We start from the raw sequence: 27,222 nt of genomic DNA on the forward strand, positions 1-27,222 counted from the left end.
TAATAATAATAATAATGATAACATGATAATATTTCCAGGTAAACTGTTTTATTATAGAGCTGGGAAGGGTGGATTTTCAGTTCAACAGGATCACTCTGGTGACATAAATCCAGCATGCTGCTCTCTCTCTCTCACACACACACACACACACACACACACAGAGAGAGAGAGAGAGAGAGAGAGAGAGGATTTGGGAAAGGCAACAGATTTATCTGAGCTAGAGCCTGTGACCAGCATCAGAAAACCATAAAAGAATTAAGAGAAGCAGGTATCACATGAGGTAAGTTACTTTATTCCATCTGAAGATGAAATACTAATTTGTCAGCAAACTTACTTTTGGTTGGATGGCGGGTAACAACTAAAATCGTTGTCCAAATTACATTCAGTCAGAATATGCATTATATTATGTGATTTTTGTTTGTTGGGCTTTCTTATGCAGGATTATTTTGAAGACTGAATTGCAAAGAGTTGTTTATGGTCTATGTATATATGAACAGTACATTTCTGATTTGTGTTTTTTTCATTTTTGTAGTCAGTGATCTTAATTAAAATACCAGCACCTGCTTTAATCTGGTTATATTGTTTGCTGGGTAAATGGCTGTGTGATTGTTTCCATATTTTATGTGTCTTCATGCAGCAGATGCCTCATATGAATAATGTGTGATAGCAGTGTGTCTTCGAAGGGACGCAGCCTGATGTATTTACAACTACCTCAACATACAGTATATATTGTTTACACAAATGCTGACAAAAGTTGAATGCCACTATGGTCCTGTATATACACAAGCATCTGAGGACTTTTTTTCCCATAACTTTGGATATGAAAAGTACTTTGGCACAGAGGTGTCAGCGAGCCTTTGCACTTTATGTGGCCAAATGACCATTAAGCTTTTATATTATTTTGGAAAATGGTGTGTCAGGTGAGACATTTTAAAGACCTTTAAATAATTTAAATTGCTAAAAATGTTTCAGATAAAAAACAACAACAAGATGATGATGATAATAATAATAATAATAATAATTTCACATATAAGTTGCTTAAAAAGGATCAATGAAATAATAAAATAAGCAGTCAAACAGTCATCCGGCTGTATATGTGAGTAAATATGCTGCTGAAACAGGGCAGTGGCACTGGAGCGGCACTGGATGATCATCCCCTCCTCCTCCCGACCCCAGGCGCTCCTCTGTCCCAGTTCAGAGAGGATGTTAAACCAGAGAGGCGCAAACAGGCAATGCATTAATCTGTATTCCGTCTCAGACCCAATTTGGGCAGTTCACAGTACCCGCTGTACCGGCTCAGACCAGACGGATGTCATCACGCTAATCGATGTGTCTCCATCAGCAGAGAGACGAGGCCACAGTCATGGTCGGACTCTTCCCTAAAATTGGGACTCGTCTCATGTGTCCCATTTCAGCTGCTGCAGATTCAATTGAATAAACTCTGGTTATTTCCCCTTGAGCTGAATTTCTCAGCAAGGAGCTTGAGCTCAGAAAGTTAGTTTCTTTGAATCTTCTCCTCTTGTCAACCTGCATTAGCAATAACCAGCAGCCCAGTGTAGGGCCACAGTGGTCCAGACTCTATCCCAGAAGGATAGGGCAGGAGGCAGGATTCACTCCGGGCCCCTCAGCTCACAATTTCCTATTGTGAACCGAGACACCGCTGTATTTTCTGGTTGCATCTATTCATAATTTTGGATTAAAATGCAAAAATGCACACAAAGTCACAAATACATGAATCAAACCTGTTTGAAAATAAAAATACACACATTGTGCGATGCTGACAGTGAGCTCAGCCACCTCTGCTCTGTTAGATTTCTTCAGTCTCTGAGATGTTATTATTACTGTATTGCTCCCTGACTCTGTCCAATGATTTGTGAAAATAAAACAAAAAACTGACTTCATTCATGACGTTTGAGGTGGACGCTTGAGCCATGCTGCAGGGGCTTTAGGGATCCTGACAGATGGATACTGACCTGGCCTCCTATCTGTTTAAGTTTACCTCAGGTGTCCACTAGGTGGGGGTAGCATCCCAGGAAGTGGCTCATTGTACCTGTCCAGGGAGTCCGCTGGGGGTAGTTCGGTCAAACTGTTGGCGGGGCCGGGGTAAAGGGGAGTTGCTCGGGTGCAGCCCCTGCCCAGCCGCACTAAAAGAGCACTGCTGTATGGAAACTTCAGAGGTCAAAGGTCACATACAGACTTGGGGGTGACATTCACATTCAGGCTTCCGGATAAGGATATTCTTCAACCTTATCCATTTCAGCTAAACTGTTTTTTTCGTCTGCAGTTCCACCATTCTATTTTTATTATTTTTGTGGAGTTTCTCCACATTCATGAGAGCTCTACTCTCTTTCATATGGCAGAACGGTGTTATTTCTAGACCTTCCTGACATGTGATTTCATCTTTTCTTTCCTGTGTTTTGCTGTCAGAGGCCAGTGCTGTGTTCAGGCAAACAGTTGTTATTTTTGTGTAATTTTAATGTTATTTTTGTTATTTCCTTACAGTTTGATCTCTGCTTTTTCTGTCCGGAAAACCCTCACACCAGCGTTTTGTGTTGGTCCCACACGTGTCCCGTGTGTGATGTTTTGACACAAGGGCAGCTCAATTCTGCTCTCGTTCCTTCAAGGTGGAACTGCTGTTGGAGGGAAGGCATACTGACTCGAGCTGAACAGAATTGCCCTGCCCGCAATCCCGTGTGATACTCTGAAGATAGGAATCATGCCAGCCTTATCCTCCAGGCATGGAGGTGATACAGGTAAATACTGTGATTTTCTCTAGAGCGCTGCCCTGGAGGCTGCTGACCTCAAGAGGCCTGACAGCTGCATGAATTCAAACCCACAGCCCACAAGCTGTGAGGCACCAAGTGCTATCTGCTGCACCACCATGCCTCCCCTGATTTTGGACAGCATTCAATTAAATTTATTTTTATAGAGTGCTCTTCTCACACAATGAAACAAAGCACAAGATTAGCTGTACATTAAATTATTAAATTAGGAATTAAAACAATAAAGTAAGCCAACTGGCCAAGTAGGAAAAGAAAACAAAAAACTCCCAGGCAAAAGGCAAGGAAGAAAAATAAACCTCTTGGGGTCCAAATTCTAGGGGCTGCTCACCCCTCCAAACTGGCTGGTCTCCTCAGGCCTTTTCGGAGGGGAAACAATGCTCAGAAAAAAGAAAAGACTAATTACTGTTTTACATTCAAAGACAACACACAGAGTTACAGCAAACAGGAACTGACATGATGGATGGTTATGATGCATATGCCAAAGCGAACAGATGAGTCTTAAGCCTGGATTTAAAGGCTGAGACAGATGGGGTGTTCCAGACAACATCTGGCAGACTATTCCAAAGTTTTGGCTCTCTATAGCTAAAAGCATCGCCTTCTACGGAAACCTCATTACGCACAGGTACTTTAAGGTAACCCACATCTGATGAACAAAGACAACGTTTTGGAACATAAATGTCAACAGTCTTATCGAGGTAAACTGGAGCAGTGCCATTTACTACCTTAAATGTCATGAGTAAGATTTCATAATCTACATTTAACCGGAAGCCTATACAGCAATTTTAAGAACTGGTGTTATATGGTCATACTTCATATTTCTTGTGACAGATCTGGCAGCAGCAATTTGTATTAGCTGTAGCCTAGATATAGTGTTGCATGGATAGCGTGATAACAGAACATTAAGATAGTCAAACCTGCTTGAAACAGTTTCTCAGCATTCTGTCTACAGAAAAATCATCTTACGTTAGTTACATTGCTCAACTGAAGGAAACATAACAGAATGGATTATAAACTCATGCACTTGTGTGTACTGATAAGGACGTCTATACAGCAGGGTACTTTTTACTGTACTAATTCAGGGTAAATACCTTCCTCGAGGGTACTACAGACAGAGGTGGGATTTGAATCCAGATCCTTTGAGTACTTGACAGCATCTCTAACTCCTGCACCGCCTAAATTTAAATGAATAAAAGTAAATGTAATAATTTAGATGACTAATATTTACCCTGTGACTCTGGTTATTAGTACTTAATCTGAAAATAACAATTTATGAACAATTGCCAAACACAATACCTATAGTTAGAAAAAAAAAAAAAACAAATGAAATGTTCTTATTACGGAATAAAATAATTTTCATGCTAGACTACATATTTTTGTATTTTCTAATGCAGGTTGTGCTTTTAATATTGCATTGACAATATCTATAGTAAAACAACCTCAGACTGTAAAATCTGGCATGTAACAAATTCACTTCATAATATGGTTTTCAGTTTTCTGTGCACTTGCACAAAACTTTCCAAATTAAGCTCCAATAAATGAAACCAAGAAGTAAAAAATAATCTAAAAAAATCTGAAAACCTGCTTATGGGGTCTCACCGCCAGAGCTGTGGAAAGAGTCTCCCAGCATCGTTTCACTTTTTTTTGTACTGTTTGCAGCTGTGGTGTAGTGTTCTTTGGACCCACAGAGAGGAATTCTTTGGTTAATGGCACCGTGGGTGTCGGAGGAGAGAAACCTGTCTGGTACAGTAAGGTCTGCAGCCTAGATGGCAGCTTTCCGTACTGGAACCCCCAGAAATTTATACTCAGTAAAGTGATATTTTCTGCTAGTGAAGATAGATAGATAGCTAGATAGATAGATAGACTGGTGCAAGGCTATGTTAGAGCGCAATGTGAAAAGTGCAGAGCAGAAGGTGTGAAGCCACGTGGTTTCTGGTCCAAAGGCTTTTCATTGTGGCCATGTGTGTTTCAGTGGTCCCGATTAAACTTTGGAGCAGTTTCTGTTTTGTTTTCAGAAAAAGAGGGGCAGGCAGTGGCGTAGTTCAGGAGGAGCGTAGTCGACAGAAGCTGCAGCCACCTGCTGCTCCGACAGCCGTCTCCACCCGCTTCGGAAAGTCTGGGATCTCATGTAGTCTCTGCGGCCTCATGGTTGGCTCTAGCCATGATGGAATCGCTTACATTAGGCATGTTTGATATTGGAGGTGCTGATGGAAACGTGATGCTGTTGGAGCAGCGATGTGGTGGTTTGCAATGTCTGGGTCTGCGGGTTCTTCTCTTTTCATTTCCAGCCTTCACAAGGGTTTGATAATTTTTTTGTGTCATTCTGCCCTGACCCTTTGGGAGTATTTGACCCCACCTCTCACTCCCTGAACACTGAACCGGGGAATGTCTACCAACTAACACTGACTAACACTGACAAGCAGCTGTTAATGTGGTAATCAACATGAAACTGCCCTCCCAGTTTTCCCTATAGCTCAGTATATGATTATTGATTATGTATTCATACATAAAATAATGCAAGACAAGGGAAACTGTAAGTGCTTTTGTGATGGAGTGCAGGAGTAAAACCTGCGGTAGACTCCCCACCTCCAGATTTGTTTCCTCATGAGTGTGAAGGCTTTTAAGTCCCCCCCACATATCCTACCATTCAATAATTGAAAAATAATTTTGTTTTAATGAATCACAGTCTTTACTTAAAACCATCAAAGTTAAGGGCTTCCTTAGGCTCATGCTAACAAGTGCAATTTTTAGAGAGGTGGCACAAAATGGGGATGTTCACTGAAACAAGGCCCGGCGGTTACTTTTTCTGTGTTGCTGTGCTAAAAAAATGCCAGGCATCTGGAACCCTTGACGCTAGTGCGGGCTCATGGCAGACAGCAGGTTATCGATTTCCAGCGGAGTTCTGGTGCAATGCCACGCTACTGTAACAACATGTCCACGTCGCTCTTTCCAGCTGCTGTGTATCAGGATGGAAATTTCCATCTTCTCAACAAACAGGGCGAGGGGTGGCAAATTAAAAACACGCATTTGTACTTATTCGTTTCTCCTTTATAGCGTAGCGTTTGCCTGGAGGGAGGTGGGATGTTACACTGGTGGAAGAAGTGGGATAATCCATTCTGTCCTTGCTTTTCTCCTCCTATGCTGGGACACTGCGCTGGGGTATTAAAGGACTGAACCAATGTCCTGTCGTTGAATCCTAGAGTGGTGCTCCATAATATAATATACAGATTATATTAGCCACTGTGGATTAGAGTATTTCTTGTGTGGCCCAATAGAGAACTGTTCTGATCAGAACCAGTCCTGGATGAGACATGCTTTCAAAAGGGACAGTGAAAACCAAATGCAGCAATTTAACCATTGTGGTAATCGTGATGTTTGCCAAACCTGTGCGGGTGGAATTCTGGTGCCTCCCCAGCCCCCCAGTGCATCTGGTCCAAATGCGGAATCCCACCTGATAGCTGTGGAGAAGGGGGACCAAAACTGCTTAATTGCTGATTTAAATCAGATTTTAATGTGATTTTATTAATTTCTGCTGTTTAAACATTTTTTCCTTTCCTGTGATTTTAGTTATTAGTCAAGCATGAATATCATCTCAATGTTTTTACATTAAAGAATAAATAGTGACCGCAGATTTTTAAAGAAATGTAATGTCCATTTAAGTCTGACAGGTTTTTAGGGCTTGGGCCTTTTGGTGACTCTTTTCACACTGGTAAATTTGATTGACCTTAATAACTTGTTTTACTTGTGCTTTTACATACTGTCAAAGGGACACATTTTGGTTTTTAAATTTTGAATTGCACTTTATGCAACATGGTTTTCATGTGGTTTCTTGAAAACATATTAGTATCTGTCATTTTTAAAGAAGCAGTAACAGAAAACACACACACACACACACACACACACACACACACACACACACACACTCTTTCTAAACCGCTTGTCCCATACGGGGTCGTGGGGAACCGGAGCCTAACCCGGCAACTCAGGGCATAAGGCCAGAGAGGGAGGGGACACACCCAGGACGGGACGCCAGTCTGTCGCAAGGCACCCCAAGCAGGACTCGAACCCCAGACCCACCGGAGAGCAGGACCTGGTCCAACCCACTGCGCCACCACGCCCCCTGTAACAGAAAATTATTAGTATAAATGTGCAAACTGAAGTCAGTACCATAAATGCTGATTTCAATGTCAATACCATAAAAAGGGATCTATTTTGGCAGGTAAACTGTCGCTGGACTCTGGTAACTTAGAGATGATATTTACCTAAAAACTGATCAAAACAAAAGGCTTTGTTTAAATTTGTGTAAATTACTCACTTTAATTAATAAATGGAGTGTTCATTAACACGAACACAAATGCGCAGGCCCTGCGGCTCTCTCAGGGGACAGTCCGAGTGCTGCTCTCCAGTGACTCCGTTCTGAACTGGCGTCGGGGTCCAAGGTTTTACCTTAAATGAAGTTAAAAAGTGTTTGTCTGAAGCGCAGCTCTAACTGAGAGCACAGCTCATCTTTCCTCCCTCTTTTCGATATATTGGATTGCAAAAGCAAACATCTTGAAAAATCATGTTTCAAATATCCCCCTCAACTGCATCCAAATGCTTTTTGGTGAAGCTTTGGAACTGTGCACCTTTTCATTTATTAACCCCCGACAGAATTATGATCCAGCTTAATCACTTTCTCAGCACCTGCAGATGGTAAAGTTAGATATTTATTTTTATATTTATTATCCGTGTCACATTCCTTTAGCCAGACAAATTATGTAATTACTTAGGGATTTATGATTTTTTCTACAGGTTGGAAAATGTATTATTATTTTTCACTGCAAAAATACCATAGAAGAACATTACCAAAAAAAGATGCATAGAAGCATTAATAAACGGCATTATGATATTATTTTTAGCACAACTAAGTCAACACTACACGTCTTTGTACTTTTAAATCATTTATGACAAGTAAAATGTACTCGCGGTTGGGTGTACTTTATTTTATTTAAGTGTTCTATGTAGGACTTATGGCTGTAACTTTTATCACTTCCTCACACCACTGAGGCAGTTCCCCTCATTAAACCGTGACATCAGAGGGAGGGGCTTCGGATATACAAAGAAGCTCCACCCACTGTTTCACATGGCAAAATTGTGATATTTTGTCTTTTTCTATTCTCATAGCGGAAAAGCTGTCACATGTACTTTTCACATGTGCACAAGGACTCCTCTTGCATGAGATGTGGTACTCAGTGAAAGTAAAGTGAAATTTAAGCGAAACATTGCAAATGTGTAACTTCATTAAACAGCGATATCATGATTGATAGAGAAGGGTTTTGCAATGTAATGCTGTCAGAAAAAAAAATAAAAAAACACTTTTAATACCAAGACCAAGTCTCAGGAGAGCTTGACAAAATTCAGTTTATGCATTTTAATCTCATGTGACCCTAATGAGCTTTAAAAATCAAACGAAAAAAAAGTGCCCCCCCCCCCCCCCCCCCCCCCCCGGCTGCAATGAAAAAATGTGTTTTCTCCCAGTTTTCAGGTCAAGAGCAGGGCAGTGCACAGGTCCTGGTGAACAGGGGGGATATGCTTCTACCATACCCCAGCCCTAGTCTCACCCGCCCCCCTGTTCTACGAGGACCTGTTCAGATTGCTTTTCCTCTCTTCCTATCCCGTCCTATCATGCAATGTCCTTCTAAATCTTTCATGGTGTGACGTTCACACCTCCTGGGAACTTGTGAGTGAGGGTTCTGCACTCGACCCCCAGCACCTGCTTTAATGCGTTCCCGGCTGCCGTTCGGCGAACCCAGCGGTGCACTTCGCACCTCTCGACCTCTTGGTTAAGGGCTACATTTCCTGTCCCAAGTCTCCCTCGTCTCTCGCTCACTTGTACCCGAGAGTCAGGGGCTACCGTCCAACTGTGTTTATTTTAAAGTGTGCTAAAAAGCTGTTCTATCACTAGTGTCCAGTTGGGGGCGATCATAGATGATGTAATTTTTTTCTCCTGTCCATCCATGCCAAGCTGGAAATTTGATTCTGTAATCAGAAACTCCTTCAAGGTCTGTTGCATCATAATGTTGTACTTCCAGAGAGAAGGTTTTACGCTGGACATGCCTGCCTTATTGTGAGTTCAGAGTGAACAGGTACAGCCCTGCGGTTCTTGTGCACGTGATGCATAATTCCCACCTGGACCAAGAGCGTGTGTCTGCAGTCTTGTGAACAGAGAGGCCCTTGCTGTGTGGGACAGAGTGAGGACTGACCCTCTCTCCTCCCTGTCTGTAGGCCCCCGTAAGCTCCTGGACTCCCTGCTGCTGCTCGCCCACAGCCACGAGGAAGGCCTCTTTCTGCAGGAGCTGTTCAGGGAGCCGAGTCTCCACCTGCTCCTCATAGTAAGCTGTGCTCAACCTGTCCTTTGCTCCAGAAGGAGTGTGTTTGATGCTCTGTGTACATGCATGTATTTAGCAGATGCTTTTCTCTAAAGAGACTCATAATTTTTTTTTAACCCACATTTGGATAACTTTACTGAAGCAATTAGGGGAAATACCATGCTTAAGGGTATTACAGCTACAGGCGGGATTTGAACCTGCAACCTTTGGGTCCAAAGAGAACCACTATACCACCACAAATTGTCTGTTGTCCACAATTTGCTCTTTAGACAAAAGTGATACAATAGACAGACAGAGAAGGAGGTCAGCATGGGTGGCATGGTGGTGCAGCAAGCAGTGCTGCTGTCTCACAGCGCCTTGGGTGGTGTGAGAGGATGTGGGTTTGATCCCTGCTTGGTCTGTGTGGCTCTATTTTCAAGCAAGCAGCAAATCTATACATAAAGCTATGTATGATTAAAGATCCATGGTGGAGGGTGAAGTGAAGAAGAACATCTCAGTGGGCAGTATACTGGCACAGTGAGTAGTGCTGCTATCTCACAGTACCTCAGTGGTGCAAGAGGACATGGGTTCAATCCCTGCTCAGTCTGTGTGGAGTTTGCATGTTCTCGCTGTGTCTGTATGGATTTTCTCCAGGTGCTCTGGTTTCCTCCCACAGTCCAAAGACATGCTGTTCAGGTTCCCCCATAGTGTGTGAGTGACAGAGAGAGTGTGTGTGTCCCACTGATGGCTGGATGAGTGTAAGTGTAACCCAGTGTAAGTAGTGTATCTAGCAGTGTAAGTCACCCTGGTGAATAAGTTGTGTGGACTGATAACACTACATAGAGTTCATTGGAAGTCGCTTTGGAGAGAAGTATCTGTTAAAATAAATATCTAGATAGATAGTGATGCTGAACTCTGACATAAAGACAGATGTGCACTTCAAACCCCTGTTCTGTTTATGTGACCCCCCCCCCTTTACTCTTCTTCCTGTCTCTGTGCCTTGGTCTTCCTCGCTGTCTATCTCTCGCACTCACAATGGCTCTTTATGTGAGCTGTACATACAGCGCCAGTCAGACCGCGTGGCCCGGCGATGAGCTCGCTCGCTAGCTGCCCTGTCTGGCAGCCTCCGCCACTAATGGATGAACCACATGTTGTCTGTGCTCGTCTGGAGGAGTGATGGGAGGGACGCCAAACCCCACCTCCCCCACTCTTCCCACAATGCCCCACCAGTGACAGCAGCTTCGCTTAGGCTGCCAGTCTGAGATTCTGGGGCAGAAGCCCATCATTTATGTGGACAGGTTGATTAAACTCAGCAGCACATAATAAATTTAATATATTGTATATATTATTATCAAGCGGCACTGTGGCACAGTGGGTTGCACTGGTGTCTCACAACTCCTGGCCTGTGGGTGTTTGAATCTGTGTTAGAATCTCGCTCAGCCCATGTGGAGTTTGCATGTTCTTCCTGTGTTCATGTAAGGTTCCACCAGGTGCCCTGGTTTCCTCCCACAATCCAAAGATATGTGTTTCAGGTGGATTGGTGACTGTAAATTAATTGCAGTGAGTGTGAGTGAATGAGTGTGCGATTGCCCTGCGGTGGACTGGTGTCCTATCAAATATGTTTCCTGGTTCACACGCTTTGCTTCCAGGATAGACTCTGGGCCACCATGACCCTGCGCTGGACAAGTGATTTGACAATAAATGACTGGATAGATATTATATGAAAATATATATGTCTGTGATTTCAGTAGGTGCTCATTACACTTAATTTATTAATTTAGCAGATGCATTTCTCCACTGATGATGATGATTATTATTATTATTAACAACAACAACAATAATAATAAAAATAATACACACACACATTTTCCAAACCGCTTATCCCATATGGGGTCGCGTGGAACCGGAGCCTAACCCGGCAACCCAGGGCGTAAGGCTGGAGGGGACACACCCAGGATGGGACGCCAGTCCGTCGCAAGGCACCTCAAGCGGGACTTGAACCCCAAACCCACCGAAGAGCAGGACCAGGACCAACCCACTGCGCCACCACACCCCCCATACTACTACTTGCACACTTCTAAAAAAGTAGAATTGCGTACAGACTCGATCTAGGCAACATGTTTGTTAGTTTGTAATGTGCAGCTTTTGCTATAAAACAGCTGTCTGGCTGAAGGATGCTTTCAGGGGAAGGTCCACTTGTGAGAGCACAGTGGGTGAGAGCCAGGGGCTGTGTCAGGGACAGGGTCCTGAGGCAGTCAGGTGACCCAGAGGGGTGGAGCCAGAGGTCCAGCCTAAGTGCAAGCAAGAGGGAAATACCAGAGCAGAGGTGTCACTAGCAAGGAACTGATGGCCATCTGAGCGGCGATGCAAACAGGCCAGAACCTTCTGGACGAGTTCATCGTTATACCTTCCTCAGGCTCACTGAAGAATTTGGCAGTGTATGCAGCCAGTTGTGGGCTCCTGCTAAAAGATTTGAATCTCACGAAATGCTGCAGGACCTTCTGGAGTAATGTTGATGTTTATTTATTGCAAAGAGTGCAGTCTTTTTATGTTCCTTTTAGTTTCTATTTTTATTTTTTTTGTATTTGATCTGCACTTTTCTTTGTCTGTGAAGGAGGAAACACTTTGAAGGTCTACACTGGTTTGCATGCCTTTGCAGCCACAAATAAGAAGACTTGAAACCCAGGACTGTATCCATTGCTGGCTGGATATTTAGCTATAAAAAAAATACCTGGAAGAAATAAAACCCTGGTGGTTCCTTAAAGGGTTCTCTCCATCCATTATCAATACTGGTTATCCAATTTAGGGCCATGTTGGTCCAAAGTCTATCCCGGAAGCACAGGGTGTGATACAGTGTATACCCTGGACGGGATGCCAATACATCACAGAGCAATTGCACATATTGATTCACTTACGCACACACACACACACACACACACAAGAAAATGTCCAAGAAGATCAGATCTGCCCTAACTGGCAGATCTCACTGCCCATTATGGTCTTTCTTTGGTTTGTCTTAACCAGGATTACGTCGCTATTTTTTGTATTTCCCCTTCTGATGTTCTAACATTGTTTACAGCCCGGCAGCAGTCATAAATCACTGCAACTCACTTGTTTAATAAGTTCTGAACGGGCAGGACGTTTCTTTCACACACTTTATTTTATGAGTAATGAAACTGGATCCAAAAGCTAACAAGCTAACTCAACACAGAAGTTGTGTGTATATTGCTACAGGGGTCGCAGGGGAATGGCAGTCCCCCAGACTGGTTATAACCTGGCTCTTGATTGGACGTCACTGTGTCTGTGTCGTATGTTAAACACACGAGGCCTCATTAACCTCGTTAGCCTCATTAGCCTCATTAGCCTCATTCTTCAAACATGGCTCCCGCTCAGGACACCGGGGCGTGCAATTTCTTGTTGCTCTTTTTCCCCTTCTAAGTCGATACAGTGCCAGTTTCAGTAGTTTGGAAACTGGCTCGTGGTAAAATGGGTAAAATTTTCCAGTCACTTTTAACGATAGTGGTAGGAAATTGAGGGTAGAATGTAGAAGACGTCCATCAACTAATTCACAGTAGTTCTCAGAAGGGGTACAAAATCAGAAGTCCCAAAGCTCTCAGTTTTAGTTGATGTGGTGCAATGAGCTCCTTCTAGCCCTCAGAACTGCTGAATCCCTCCCACCATTCAAGGAGGGTTTCAAAACATATTTTTTCAGACTCATTTATCTCCTCATAGCTTCATAAGCTTGTCGCTACTTGTGTAGTGTGTGCGGGCAAAAATGGTGGTATTGACCGTTTAACTGTACTTTGAGAATTGTGTATCTGTGTCTAAAGCTCTTCATCTGTTGGTGATGCGCTTTTGTTTACCTGAGTTGTAGGTTGATTTGGAGAAAAGGCCCTGCCAAATAAATAAATATAAATGTAAACCTAATGCTGGCATCAAAAATTAAAAAAACCCTCAAAGCACTTCTTTTCATTCTGTCTGCTAATATTATCCGAAGCTGTTAATGCAGGACCACAGGGAACAAGGCTGTCAATTTGAAACGTTCCCTCCATCAGTATAGAGATGGGGATATTCCCTGAGTCCTGAGTGCAGATTCAGTGAGATGGCAGCAGGACAGTCTTTCCAGGCACTGATGGATGGATGAGCCAAAATCTGACTGCAGTTAGGGCCTCCAAACTCTGTCTGTCTTCTGTGCCTGGTTCCTTCCCCTTGCATGGCATTCAGCAGATATTCGGTCCGTGTGTGAACGTGCATAGTGAAGCGTTTGCCAGATTCGCTGCTGGAATACCGAAAGCACTTTGCGAAACCCAGAAATCGAAGGACTTTCAAAGTCTCCAGACTTACGACATTCGACTTACAATTTTTTCGACTTTATGATAGTGAGCTAGCTGGGAAGCATCAAAAGAGAGTATCGCTCCGCAAATTGCTTGCCCGGGAAAAATCTAAATTTGCCGTACGGTTTCTACTGAATGTCTATCGCTAGCTCACCATCATAAAGTTGAAAAAATTGTAAGTCGAACCATCGTAAATTGGGGACCACCTGTACATTTATGCATTTAGCAGATGCTTTTATCCAAAGTGATACACTTCAGAGAACAGTACAAACTGTGCATTACATCAATAGGAGGATAGATTTGGATGCAGATGCGTGATGCTCAAGTACAGTCAATTTATCACACACCATCATATGAACTGGTATACATTGCACGAGAAGCCGCATATAGGCTTTTATAATTATGAAAGAAATTGTTATTAGAAATGATTGAACATAAACACGTACATGCTTATCATGCACTTACAAGACGTACGTTTGCCCTGTAACAAAATAAAAAAAAGTAATTAAAAATAAACTGGAAAATTCTTGTATCTTATATTTATTTAGCAGACACTTTTCTCCAAAGTGACTTCCAATGAACTCTATGCAGTGTTATCAGCCCACACACCTTATTCACCGCAGTGATTTACACTGCTAGATACACTACTTACAGTGGGTCACTCATCCATACATCAGTGGAACACACTCTCTCTGTCACTCACACACTGAACCTCAACAGCATGTCTTTGGACTATGGGAAGAAACCAGAGCACTCGGAGGAAGCCCACACAGACACAGGGAGAGGATGCAAACTCCACACAGACTGAGTGGGGATCGAACCCACATCCTCTCACACCACCCAGGCACTCTGAGACAGACCATGCCACTCATGTCTTTGTCAATATGTCACTTGAGTATTTGTAATCCAAAAGGTCGGTGTATATAACATCCATGTGGGCTTAGCACTGACTTGATAGTGTAATGGCGAACACAGTTTTTTTTTGGCTGTTGGTAAGAGAGAACAGTACACTTTGCTGTTTGGACCTGAGTTTGAAAGCAGAAGACAACATATGTGGTGACGAGACTAAGGTGGCGCTGAGGGTAAGAGCCGCGGATGGACAGATGGTGCCTTTGCTGGTTCAGAGACAATGGGCCGAGAGCAGGATCCATCCAGAGAAACAGGGTCCTACAGATCGGCACCAGTTGGGGACACAACACGCGATACTTGGCCGTCAGTTGCTAGAAGAAGTGAGAGAAACACACTCTAGTTGAGTGTTTTTGAACGCAACATTCTGGTCTCTGCGAGGCGCAATGTGCAGTTTGGGCAAAAAGCAAGTTTCTGGCATGAAACACACAGTGCAAGGTAAAAATCCAACATCATTTGACAGAACTTCTCTGGAGTTACATTAACGTACATTAAAAGGGTCATTCATTTTTGGGAGTGGTATACACAGGGAGGGGTGTCTTGTTGGGCGACTTTTCTCATTTTAAGTCTTGTTAAAGGGAATGGAAATTGCTGCCGTATTTTCTCCAGTTTAACCCTGAATTTAATAAACACCACGGACTCCGAGGTGTGTGTTTGCACTGTTTTAAAATAAAAGAGCACGATTATTCCTTCGCTCGTCATTTCACACGTAAGCGCACGCCGACAGTTCCCAGTAAATTGCACCATTTCATCAGCCACAGAATAAAGAAAACAAACTCATAATTATAATTGCGTGTCTTTTTTTTTATTTCTAAAATACACAGTGGCTTGACTCGGCAATGTTGTCTGGGCGATGTGGTTTGAAGACTGAAAAAATGGAAGAGAGGAGCAGACCGTTCGCCATCGCACGGCAACCCTAGTTCAGGAGTCAGAAGTATTCGGCTGGTTGTGCGTTTGAGAGGATGCTTGGTGTACCGCACGCTGGTGGCTTAGAGTCCACCGGAGGGGTCACACCTGCCATAGAGTGAGGTTGTTGAACCCCCATTTGGCGCCAGTTGGTGGAAAAAGGTGGAGGAAGGGACCTGGTGGGGTTTTTGGGAAAAAAGCACATGTGGGGCACGGCAGTTTGGGGGCGTTTAAATGTGTCGCGCATGACTGACAGCTAGGTGCGGCCATGGGCTTCCATTAATACTTCTCTCCTGAAATTTCATTTGAACAAACTCCAGTTGTGAACAACACATCAAACAAACGTTCTTGAACAAGTGCTTGACTCTGATCGGCTGCCAGCCTCTCAGCCTCTCAGCCGCTCAGCCGGTGTCCTTCTCATCACGCATACGCTCTCGCTGTGAAGGGCATAGGAACTGTCTCCCGGCTTCCGCGGATCTCGAGGGCTGCTGCTCGAGCGTGCGGTTGCTGATGGATGAAACCTCCTGCTCTGGCTCACGTTCCCATGCTGTCATTGTTTTTTCTGCCGTTCAGACCAGGACCGGCTGGCAGTTTTACGTTTCCATATTGGAAAAACTTTTCATTGCTTGACTTGTCCAAGGTGATGTTTTTCCAGAATAACTTCATTTCTGTCTGACACCACAAAAAAAAATCCTCATTTATAAGGAACAGTGATTTATAGAAGTACTGTTTCCTTGTTTTGGTGATCTGGGATGATGGACAGGGAGTGTTCAGAGACAATGTCAGCTGCTAGTGTAGGTGTTAGAGGTGCTGCCTTTGCACCCAAAGGTAGGACAGGTTTAAATCCCATCTCCTGTTATAGTACCCTTGAGCAAGGTTCTTACTCTGATTTGCTCCAGTAAAATCACCCTACTGTATAAATGGGTGAATAATTGTAAGCGCCGTCACATTGTAAGTTACTTTGGAGAAAAGCATCAGCTAAATGAATAAATGTAAGTGTTGTCCCATAGGATGGGGGTCTCAATGTAAGTAGTATTTACTGTATCATTAAAGGGTTCATCCTTCTGCTTACTTTGATTCACACGCCAGCCTGTGTGCTTTCTCTCTGACTGATCCAAAAGCCTGTGTATCTCTGTGTGTGTGTGTGTGTGTGTGTGTGTGTGTGTGTGTGTGTGTGTGTCTGTCTCAAGCTTGACGATGCAGTGTGGCGCTGATGCACCTGGGACCCAGCTCAGCAAGACCTGCTCTCTTTTCAGATCCATGAGCGTCTGCAGAGGTTTGGAGAGCAGGGCCCCACCCCAGTGCAGCATGGGTCCGAGACTTTGGCCAGAGACGTAAGTGTCCCTGCAGAGCTCCTACTCTTAATCTCTGACCTCCTGGTGGAGGACAACAACAACAGTGTTGTTTTGCTCTCCCGTCATTTTCCCCGTGAAAACTGTCGTCTTGCCATTTGCCAGTTGAAGGCTGCAGTGGTCCCCACCAACATTTCCCAGAGCACGTCTCTATTTTGGAGAAGTATCACTTTTCACAGTGCTGTCTTTCAGAGGAGCAGCCTGGGATTACAGGACACCTATCTGAAAAAAATCTGTTGTTTTTGCTAGAAATAGACCAATGTCCCTGTCTGTAGTTTGATGGGTCCGTCTCTGGGTGAGGTAGAGCAGGCTCTGTCCACAGGACATCAGCACATGCTGAAGGAACACAGTAAAGCCGTGCCATCCGGGTATTGCTGCTCCCTTCTCTGTGCCATGTCTCCATAGCTGTGGAAGAAACCAGTGGAAAGTGTGTGTTCCCGAAATTCCTAATTCCAACAGGAACAGAACACACCCCAGGAAGAGCGCTGTGCTCCTCCACCTCTGGCCACTTGGTGGTCCCACTCGCAAGGGGTTCTGATGTAGTGGAATGAGCTCCCAGTGTCCCTCAGAGCTGCTGGATCCCTCTCAGCATTCAAGAAGGGTCTCAAACCCATCTCTTTCAGAGCCACTTCTCTCCTGATCTCCTGACAGCTACATGAATAAGTCCAACACCATCTGCTATGATTATCTATGTATTTGTTATTTGAATATCACTTCTATAGGCAGCTACTTGAGGGATGTGAACCATCAACATGGTGGTATCAGTGTCACGGTCACCACGCAGCAGACAGGCGACAGACCCAATTGCAGGTGCACAGGTTTTATTCAAGGGGCAGGCGAAATCTCGTGGTCAAAAAACAGGCAGAAAATCAACGAGGAGCGAACGTCGTTTCAGGGAGAATCCAGCGGGCGTAGTCAGACAACAAGCCGTGAGTCAGGGAAACCGGGGAGATGAAGGCACAAAGCAGACAGACGCGGGAACAAGGATCACAGAAGAACTCGAGCACGAAGGCAGCGATGCTGCATTTGACATAGGCTGAATTGAGGTTCTGCGAGCCGCTGAGTTTATACCCCCGTTCCTTGGTCAGTCTCAGGTGTCTCTGAGTTGTGTGGGAGTGGGGGCGTGAAAATCAGACAGACAAGCTGTGCATGGATAATCTTGTGTCTCCGTCGAAAGCTCTGCATCTGTTCTTGATGCACTTTTTTTTACTTTTGCTGTTCATCACTTTGGAGAAAAGTGTCTGATTAATGGATGAATATAATCCAAGCAGTAGCTATAAAACAAAAACATAAGCATGCAACCACAAGGTATAGCACGAAAAATACACACACACACACACATTTTCAGAACCGCTTGTCCCATACAGGGTCACGGGGAACCGGAGCCTACCCGGCAACACAGGGCGTAAGGCCGGAGGGGGAGGGGACACACCCAGGACGGGACGCCAGTCCATCACAAGGCACCCCAAGCGGGACTCGAACCCCAGACCCACCGGAGAGCAGGACTGCGGTCCAACCCACTGCGCCACCGCACCCCCTCGCACGAAAAATAAAAAAATGGAAACAACCAACAGGACAACACAAAACAAAAACGTAGTACAAGAAACAAATAGTACAAGAAACAAATTAAGCTCAAAACAAACTCAGCTCAGAAAATGTAACAAAAGAACCAGAAAACAAGCCAATGAGACAAAGAAAATATGATAATAAGTGCAATGCAGCACAGGACAAAACACTAAACATGAAAACCCAACGAAATAAAGAAAACAAAATAATAAAAAGCTCAACATGGAAAAACGAACTTATAAGAAACAAATACAACACTATAAAGTAACAAAGGCTGAGGCCACTTTGTGGCTCCCGGGTTCGAGCCCTTCGCTCCGGGCCTCTTCGGTGGCGCTTGGCCTGTGCCGTGCTGGTATGTAGGCAGGTTTTTCCCACATTTCTCTCTCACCAACTTGTATTTGTTTTGTAAAATAAAGAGGACAGTGATCAGAGGAGCAGTACTGGCACCTGGAAACTCCCCTGAAAGCTACGAAGAGCCAAATTACACAATTTCAGGATGTTTGCAGGAGAGAGAGGGGGGAAACAATGGCATTGAATCTAGAGCAAAGTAAAATATGTGAAAAAGTGATCAAAATCCTTCTTGCTGTCGTTCGTTTTTCTGACGATTTTCTCCAAAGCAACTTGCAGTGTCAAATTCCACCGATTTATCCATTTATGCAGCAGGGTAATTTTTACTGCATCAGTCCAGGGTAAGTACCTTGTTTAAGGCTGCAGGAATAGGGATTCTCACCCAAATCCTTCCAGATGCAAACCCGTCCTTCCTAAACACAGGGTTTCATAACAAGATGGAAGACTTGCTTTGAAGTGGCCCCATGAGGATCAGTGGATCACGGGGAAGATGTATGTGCCATGTGTTGGATGGATGTGCGGATGAGACTCCAGCACCGCTCACAGCCTCCCCCCTCCCACAGGTGGCAGACGATCTGCGGTCCAGAACAGCATCGGCGGAAACCGCAGAGCTGCTCGGCCTTTTGGACAACCCCCACATCAAGGTGAAGTGCACACAGTCTCGCACACTTGTATAGAGTTGCATTCATTTCTTTATTTTTCACCTTTTTCCGAAGCAACTTACAAGTTTAAGCTACTGACAGTGATTTACCCATTTAAAGTACAGTTTAATTTTTACTCTGCCAATTCTATTAATGGGTGGCGTGGCGGGGCAGCGGCGGGTCTGGGGTTCGAGTCCCGCTTGCGGTGCCTTGTGACGGACTGGCATCCCGTCCTGGGTGTGTCCCCTCCCTCTCCAGCCCCACGCCCTGTGTTGCCTGGTTAGGCTCCGGTTCGCCGTGACCCTGCCGGGAGCGAGCAGCTTCAGCCAATGTCAGCCAGTTCTATTAATACCTTGATCAAGGATATCACAGCAGGAGGTGGGACCTGGTTCCTTCATGTTGCAAAGCAACAGCTCTAACCACGATGCCAACTGTTGGAACCTAGCGTTAATACAAAACATGGTAACACACACGCACAACCACTCGGTGTCACACAACACGTGACATCACAAGCCTGTCTGCCGCTTTAATGTACCCGCATCACTCATACAACAGAAGCGATGATGGGGATGATGGGGAGCTGAAACACTGAAATGAACCCCATCAGATGGTTACCATGGTGTCAGAAAAACAATACCCTTATGAACAAGGCATCGCACGCCAAATGCAATACAGGGCAGAAAGAACTTACACAGGGCTCGTTAACGTGATGAACGACATACATGTAGCGCTTATTGGGAGAGCGGGGATCTCTTGAATCCGTTATAAGTGACAGGCCGAACGAGACGACTTTGATATATTTGTACGGTTGGCCCATTTGTCTCCAGGCATCAGCTCCTCATTAAAACACTCCTGTTGTCCCCAGCGAATCCTTGGCTGATACGAACAGAAATCATATCTGCAAAATGTATTTGTCTCATATGAGTGAATTTACAGCTGACAGGATGATGGCTCAGCACAGCAAAAGTATGTCTGTGACATATTTATCATGCAGCATGTAAAAATTAGAGAGGATGTTACGTAAAGTGCCACACTGTGTATGAAAAGGAAATTTACAGGCAAATATTGCCAGGTTTCTACTGGAAAATTCCCTGTACTGCACAAACTGTTCAAAACATCGACTGCATGGTTCAGGCGTATTTATTAAGTTAAAGAATGATCGAGCGATGATGGAGACCTCAGGGAGTGTGGGGATACTGACTGCGAGGTCAAGACTGACGTTGGGGTAGGGGTGGGAGCGCAAAGCAGTGCACCTTTAAAATAAATGGTTATAATTTTAAATTTAACAGCGAGAGAAGAAATGCATCACTTTAATGAATAAATGTAACTTCACTGGATACTTTTATCCAAAGCAAGTTGCTACCGACTGTGATTTACCCATTTATACAGCTGGTTAATTTTGACTGTTTCAGTTGAGACTAACACCCTGATGAACGGTACTACAGCACGAGATGGGATTCAAACTGGCCATCATTAAATTATAAGACATCTCTAACCACTGTGCCACCTGCTGTTCTCATGCTATTATTACAAATACATGGCAATGATGATGTGTGGTTTTGACATTGACCCCACATGGGCATAATCTGCGGTTCTCGTGGCTCAGGGGGTCCAGGTAAACAAATGCAAATGTGCACATGGAAAAGCAGAAGGACGTCCGGAGTGCGTTTCTCCAGAAACGAGTGCTGACAGTGATAAAAGCGCTCATTACAAGGCCTGGCTGGATCACGGTGCAACTGTTTCTCATATTGACAAGTCCATCACGGAGCAGGAGGGTGATCGGACTTTGGGCCGGCCCCAGACACGTTGGATCTTGTTTTTTTCCAAACCTGCAGACCTTTTCCTAATGAGGTCTCGATGCCAAGTCTGAATTCCTGGTGTTTCCTGATGGGCTCAGCGATCAGCTTTTCCATCCTCTTGTCATTTGAAACAAAAAACAAAAACATATTCTAAGTAATAATGTAAAGCACTCAGAATGAGGACATCAGTCAAGCATGATCAGGCAGCAAGTGGGCTTATTTGTGGCTTGAACTGTGTTTCATTTGAAGATGTTGACGCAGAATGAATTATGGGAAAACCAAAGCCTCCGAGACAGCTTTGCACTGACAAGTGGCTCTGAAAGTTTTTGATCAGCACAGGTTCAAGGATCTACCTGCAGACACAGATTGTACTCTGCTGATGCATATTTAAGGTTTCACTCCTTATAGCTTGGTGATCCTGACCTTGTATTGCTCCAGTGAAACATCTCTTGATTTAGTTACTGGTTAGGTTCTGTAAAAATCTCAGATAAAGCTATAATACATGAAAAATCACACACACTGACAGAAACTGCTTGACCCAAGCGGGGTTGCGGCAAGCCAGGGCCTAACCCGGCAACACAGGGCGCAAGGCTGGAGAGGGAGGGGACACACCCAGGATGGGATACCAGTCCGCCGCAGGGCACCCCAAGCGGGACTCGAGCCCCAGACCCGCCAGAGAGCAGGCACAGGCCAAACCCACTGTGCCACCACACCCCCCTACATTACATGAAAAATATTTAGCATATTTATTTATATTTCTATTAATACTGAGCTGTTTTAAAACTAATTTCAGATTACTAAATAATGAATTACTAATTTAAAACTAGTTTCAGATTATTTTCAGATTACAGAAAATGGAAATACTTTGTTCACACAGACTGCTATTCATTATCAGTTGTACATCCCATAATGATGTGCTGTCTTTCTGATCTTGTTAATGATGGCTGACACTGAGGACAGTCAGGCTCGAGCTGTAAACACTGTGGAAGCGAGTTGAATTGAGGTGGCCCTACAAGGCCACTCTTTTTGGCTGCTCCTTACTGCCATCTATTGGCAGTAGGATATATGAAGGTTCAGTGTGTTACACAGATTGCAAAAGAAATTTTAGAAAATATATAGGAAATATAATTAAAGTAGAATATGTATCTTCAAAAATACGTAATTCCACCATTTGTAACATAAGGAGCCAGTGCAGTAATAATAACAATAATAATTAAGATGCAAGAAATTCCTCCAGAGAGCTGGGACTGAAATGGTGAGGTTAAGAGGCCTGGCACAATACCCCGAGGAGCAATGCGTGATCGACAGGTAGGGGAAGTCGAACAGCGGGGAGATGTTGATGCTGGTGCGCTGAATAACATTTGTTCCTTACTGAGGAGGGACACGGGGGCAGCTGGGGCAATGAGTGTTGCCAGAAAGGGGCAAAAGTGGCCCAAGGGGTAGTCCCATCTGCGGCGTTTTGGGAAACCGGAGAAAACCAAAGTCACCCCACAGCTCTACTCTAAATTAGACGGGAGAGGAAGAAAAACACAGACATTGCGGGGACTCATTGAGCAAAAATATTGACTCTTCCCAGTGCTTCCCAGCTCAGCGTAACATGGTCTGCTGAAGTTTACCATGGTCCGAAGGTTGTGAAGGCCCGTGTACAACAAGTGGCAGTAGAGGGGATTCCTGCAGTGATGAATGAGATGGTGCTATTTGCTCCAGCCACTGGAGCTCTCGCAAGGCCATCGTGAAGACAAAGTCGCGCCTCCGGCTCTTGCACCCCCCCACCCCATGTGGTCCTCCTTAGGAACATCTCGCAGGCCGTGGTGCAGTCAGCCCCTGTGCAATAAAACATTGTTTTTCAAAAAGATTTATTTTACTGGTACATGTGGCTAGAAGATGTTCTTCTTTCGAAAATGTAAAAATGTTTCCACAGCAGGGAAGTGAAAGATATGAAACATTGCAGAGCTGAACAGCTTATTTATCTGTCATGCATGTAAGACCTTTCGATTGGCTGAGAGCATGATGTCTATTATTATTATTCTTATTGTTATAAAGAAAGAATGAAAGCTTGTCATTGAGCACTGACCTGGTGGCTAATTAATTGGTCCTCTTACAGTTATTCTCTTAAACGCTTTCCTTCATCACTTGTCCAAATGAGGGTCACGGTTCCTCTTTCATTTTTTTTTTTTTATTTATCTGACTAAAGCTTCTTACAATGTAATCTACCTGTACTAATTACTCATTTATACAGCAGGGTAATTTTTATAATATAAATTCAGGGTAAATACGTTGGTCAAGGAGACTACAGCAAGAAGTAGGATTTGCACCTCAAGGGGTCCTTTGATTTCAAAAGCAGTAGTTTTAACAACTACGCCACCTGCTGACCCCAGCTGACCTGCTCTGTTAAACTTGACAATCATATTTGGCTCAGGCAATTTCTATTCAACCTTTCTAGTATCTGCTCTACATTATTGGCCAAGAACTGCACTGTGCTTTTTTAAAAAAAGTGTTTTGGTAGTTGTCCGTGTGTTAATTAATGTCCCCATTAATATTGCACGATGTGTAGATCTCAGCATCTCCTTATATGTTGACGCCTTTAAAAAATGTGTCTGGGAACTTCCAGCGCTGTGTGCCGCCAAGCACCTCACCGGACCTGTGGGATGGGAGACGGGGGTTAGCTTTCGGCCGGCGTCTGGTTCCGAACCCACTCCGCTCCGTCAGTCAATAAAGTTTTGTCTGATTCATGCAATCGATCACTTTTCACAGCACGATTTTTCCATAAGTATAAAAAAAAAGGTACTTCTAAAAAAAATCACAAAAAAAAAGAAAAATGACCCAAGTGGAACTGGGGAAAAAATCTGCAAAATTCATTCCCCTGGATCATTCCTGCGAACAAGAAGTGATCCTGGAAAAGAGCATAAAATACAAACAGGCGGCTGTGAAATGTAGCAGAATGTAATCCGTCCGAGCCGTTCAAGGTGTACAGCTGCTAAATACAGTAAAATGTGTAAGACGAACCCAAGCCCATATGTCTGCCCCAGCAGAGCCTCCTCTTCACCCACGACGCGGTGGCATGGAAGGGGTACGACCCGGTGCTGCCGCCGTTACCCGAGAACCTCAGTGGTGAACAGGACTCGGTGAAGATCGTCCGGCTGGTCAAGAGCAAGGAGCCCCTCGTAAGTTCAGCTTCTCGACCTCCATCGGGAGTATGACCCCAGAGCACCTGTCCATCACATCTGTGGTTTTGCTGGACGTTGAAAAAAAACGCTGACCCCGACACCTTGTGTAACGGCAAAATATCGTCAACCGGTATTCTTGGCTTCTCAGGGAAACATCACTGAAGTGCCAATTCAATTTTCACTTGCTGAATGAGCTGTATTCCGTAATACTGATGAATCATGGCGATTTTTCCATCTGCTACTTTGTGTGGAATTCTAGTAAGATGTTTTTTTTAAGGCTCACGATCTTTCCACAAATTCCTGCTTTAGTGCCGCTGAAACAGGAACTGCATCATTCATGCCAGGACCATGAGCTAATCCGGCTTTTTTCTACACAGGCGTAAACAAATTGGTCCCCTTTGTTTTTTTCACCAAAAGGTCTTGCTTGGTGACATATTTTATTAAAATAGTGTGTTACTTTTGGTGTTTGAACCAACTTTGGTCCTTGGTAGTGCAATACATCTGGCCCGAGTGATTAAAAAAGCTTTGAATGGCGGCTCTGAGGGTACATTTATAAAGTCATAAGCATCGGTGAGGGAGTGGATGGGACACATGGAATAGCTCCCTGTGGGTGAATATTACTCATCACTGGCCATCACACCTTGGATGCCAAACACCTTGTTATTTAAACTGATTAAAAGGCACTATATACAAGATGGGCTTCTTGGCAGACGCATTAATCCGTGGCGACGTGCAACCATAGTTTATACTCTATAGCTTGATTTTTGTGAGATTTATAGGTTAAGTACCACGCAGTTGATTAGAAGTCCCACTTTTTTGGACCTGAAACTGAAAACTCTCAGTCAGGCTTCCAGCTTCTTCCCAGGGCGACAGCCTTGGCAACAGCGAAAGAATAAATCCAGGGAAAGTGTTTGGGTAAAAGTCACCAAGTAAAATGCAACCAGCCGTGGTCCATTTCCAGACCTTTTTCAGATTTTTTTGCAAGTATATGTTTTTTCAAACATATGATACACTGACTTTTACTAACATAAATTCCCACCTCCAATTAGGCACAGACACAGTACAAAAATGAATGCTGGATGTCATTTGCTTTGGCGTCACTGAAGTTTTTTTTTTTGCAGCCTGAGCGTCTGGTAAGACCATGTTTGTGGCCGTTTTCTCTCGGTGATGGATCAGGTAACACAACATATGACGTCTGTCACGTCATTAGAACTTCATGGCTTCTCTGCTTCAAAAGCATCTTCGAGGGAGTGGCTGTTGAAGGGCTTTGGTTAGAAAAAGGGCGAGAAGAGCCTGTGCTGTCTAACCGTCCCAGACTGATGGATTGACCCCAGTGGATGCACTTTCCCTGGATTAGTGTTCAGCAAGATGAGATTTAAAACAAGCCACACATGCGTCTCTCTGCGTTTCCTCATTGAAGTGTTCATATTTATTCATTTAGCCGATGCTTTTCTCCAGTGCGACTTACAGTACTTATAATTATTTATCCATTCATATGGCTTGGTAATTTTACTGGATCAATTTAGGGTAAGTACCTTGCTTAAGGCTACTACAGCCAGAGGTTGGATTCAATCCTACAACCTTGTGGTCAACAGGGAGCAGCTCTAACCACTCCGTTACCAGCAGCAACAAGTGTTCGCTGAAACCTTGAAAGCCCCCTGATATTTTTTACACACACGTCTCCATCACGGATACATTTTACGTGTGCTTTTCATCTAGTGTGGTGGCTCTGTGGCTTGTCGGTGCAGCAGATTAAATTTCCCAGACTGCAGATGTGTTGTAACGCCCTGCTGTAGTGTGTTCCAGGTGGAGAGGATCTGAAGAAAGAGGAGGGCTGGTGTTTGGGTAGGGTGGGCACTGAGGAAGGCACTGAAGTAGGGTTAGGATGGACATAGAGACTGAGGTGGAAATAATGCTCACTGATGGAGATGGAGATCAGGTTGAATGTGGAGGTTGTTTGGAGGTATGGGACAGTAGGTGAAGCTTGAGGTCAGGTTGAGAGATGGGATATCATGTGATGGTGGAGATCCGGGTCAGGAGACGGGACAACGGGGGGAAGATGGAAATCCCTTGAAAAGGCAAGAAAACAGGTGATGGCGGAGACCAGGCACAGAGACTGGATAACAGGCAATGGTGACGACAGGACTGAGTTTGACGATTTTTCCAGTTTGATGGGTGGTCAAACCCAGCACATCTGTAACATCTGTAATTCTTGCAAAATGTGTTGCTAACTGTCTTTTCACAGAGACTGTGTAATTAATAAACTCGCTTTGGTCTTGGATGGAGTGTGATGTGTTGGGATGACTGTCAGAGAGCTTCGAGGTCACCGAGAATGTAATTTCCACATAATTACCACAAAAATGACAAGGGATTGGGACAAAGGCTCTGGAAACAGAGAAGAGTTTATAAACTGCAGTCATAACTGTTTAGTTGTCCTACTGAGGCGGCATACAGGAGGTCAGCTGGGGGTCAAGGTGGTCGGATTTAGGGAATTAAAATTTACGCCCCTCTTTCTGGCTACATGATACAACCCCTCACTTCTCCAGTTTAACTTTGGCCAAAACCGTGCACCTTATTCTCCAGAAACCTATTGTAAACAGGTTATAACTATAATAAATGTAATTAATGTTTAAGTAATGTGCTTTGCCCTGTGCCTGCTCTTTGGTGGGTCCGGGGTTTGAGTCCTGCTTGCGGTGCCTTGCGATGGACTGGCGTCCCATCCTGGGTGTGTCCCCTCCCCCTCTAGCCTTGCACCCTGTGTTACCCGGTTAAGCTCCGGTTCGCTGCGACCCCACTTGGGATGAGCGGTTTCAGACAATGTGTGTGTGTGTGTGTAATGTGCTTTGTTAAGAAAAGGAGGAGCCAAAGAAGCAAACAAGGTTCTTCATGAAAATAATATTAATATACTATCAGAGTGTGACAAAAAGAAGGTGAATGTAGATTCCATGCAACACTGTGTATTCACTGATTTAGCTTTCTTCAGATTTTTGACAACTTTAAAAATCAAATATCAGAACTTTCAATGACAACTTCAAGAACACTGTATTATTTGAACCTGAAGAACCTGGGTTCAAAT

The 27,222-nt window shown here is 44.2% G+C and overlaps 1 protein-coding gene across 1 annotated transcript in view; it reads left to right on the top strand.

Moving 5' to 3' along the window:
* The first annotated feature begins 2,716 nt into the window (after positions 1–2,716).
* LOC108937581 (MAGUK p55 subfamily member 7-like) overlaps positions 2,717–27,222 on the top strand; it is a 51,329-nt gene continuing 26,823 nt past the window's right edge. Inside the window, exons 1-5 of the mRNA XM_018757597.2 lie at positions 2,717–2,753; positions 9,045–9,151; positions 16,509–16,607; positions 19,103–19,183; positions 24,012–24,143. Of these exons, the coding sequence (XP_018613113.2) occupies positions 2,717–2,753; positions 9,045–9,151; positions 16,509–16,607; positions 19,103–19,183; positions 24,012–24,143 (456 nt within the window). The remainder of the gene's footprint in view (positions 2,754–9,044; positions 9,152–16,508; positions 16,608–19,102; positions 19,184–24,011; positions 24,144–27,222) is intronic.

The sequence above is a fragment of the Scleropages formosus genome, chromosome 7 (assembly GCF_900964775.1).
Source record: "Scleropages formosus chromosome 7, fSclFor1.1, whole genome shotgun sequence".
Lineage (NCBI taxonomy): Eukaryota > Metazoa > Chordata > Actinopteri > Osteoglossiformes > Osteoglossidae > Scleropages > Scleropages formosus.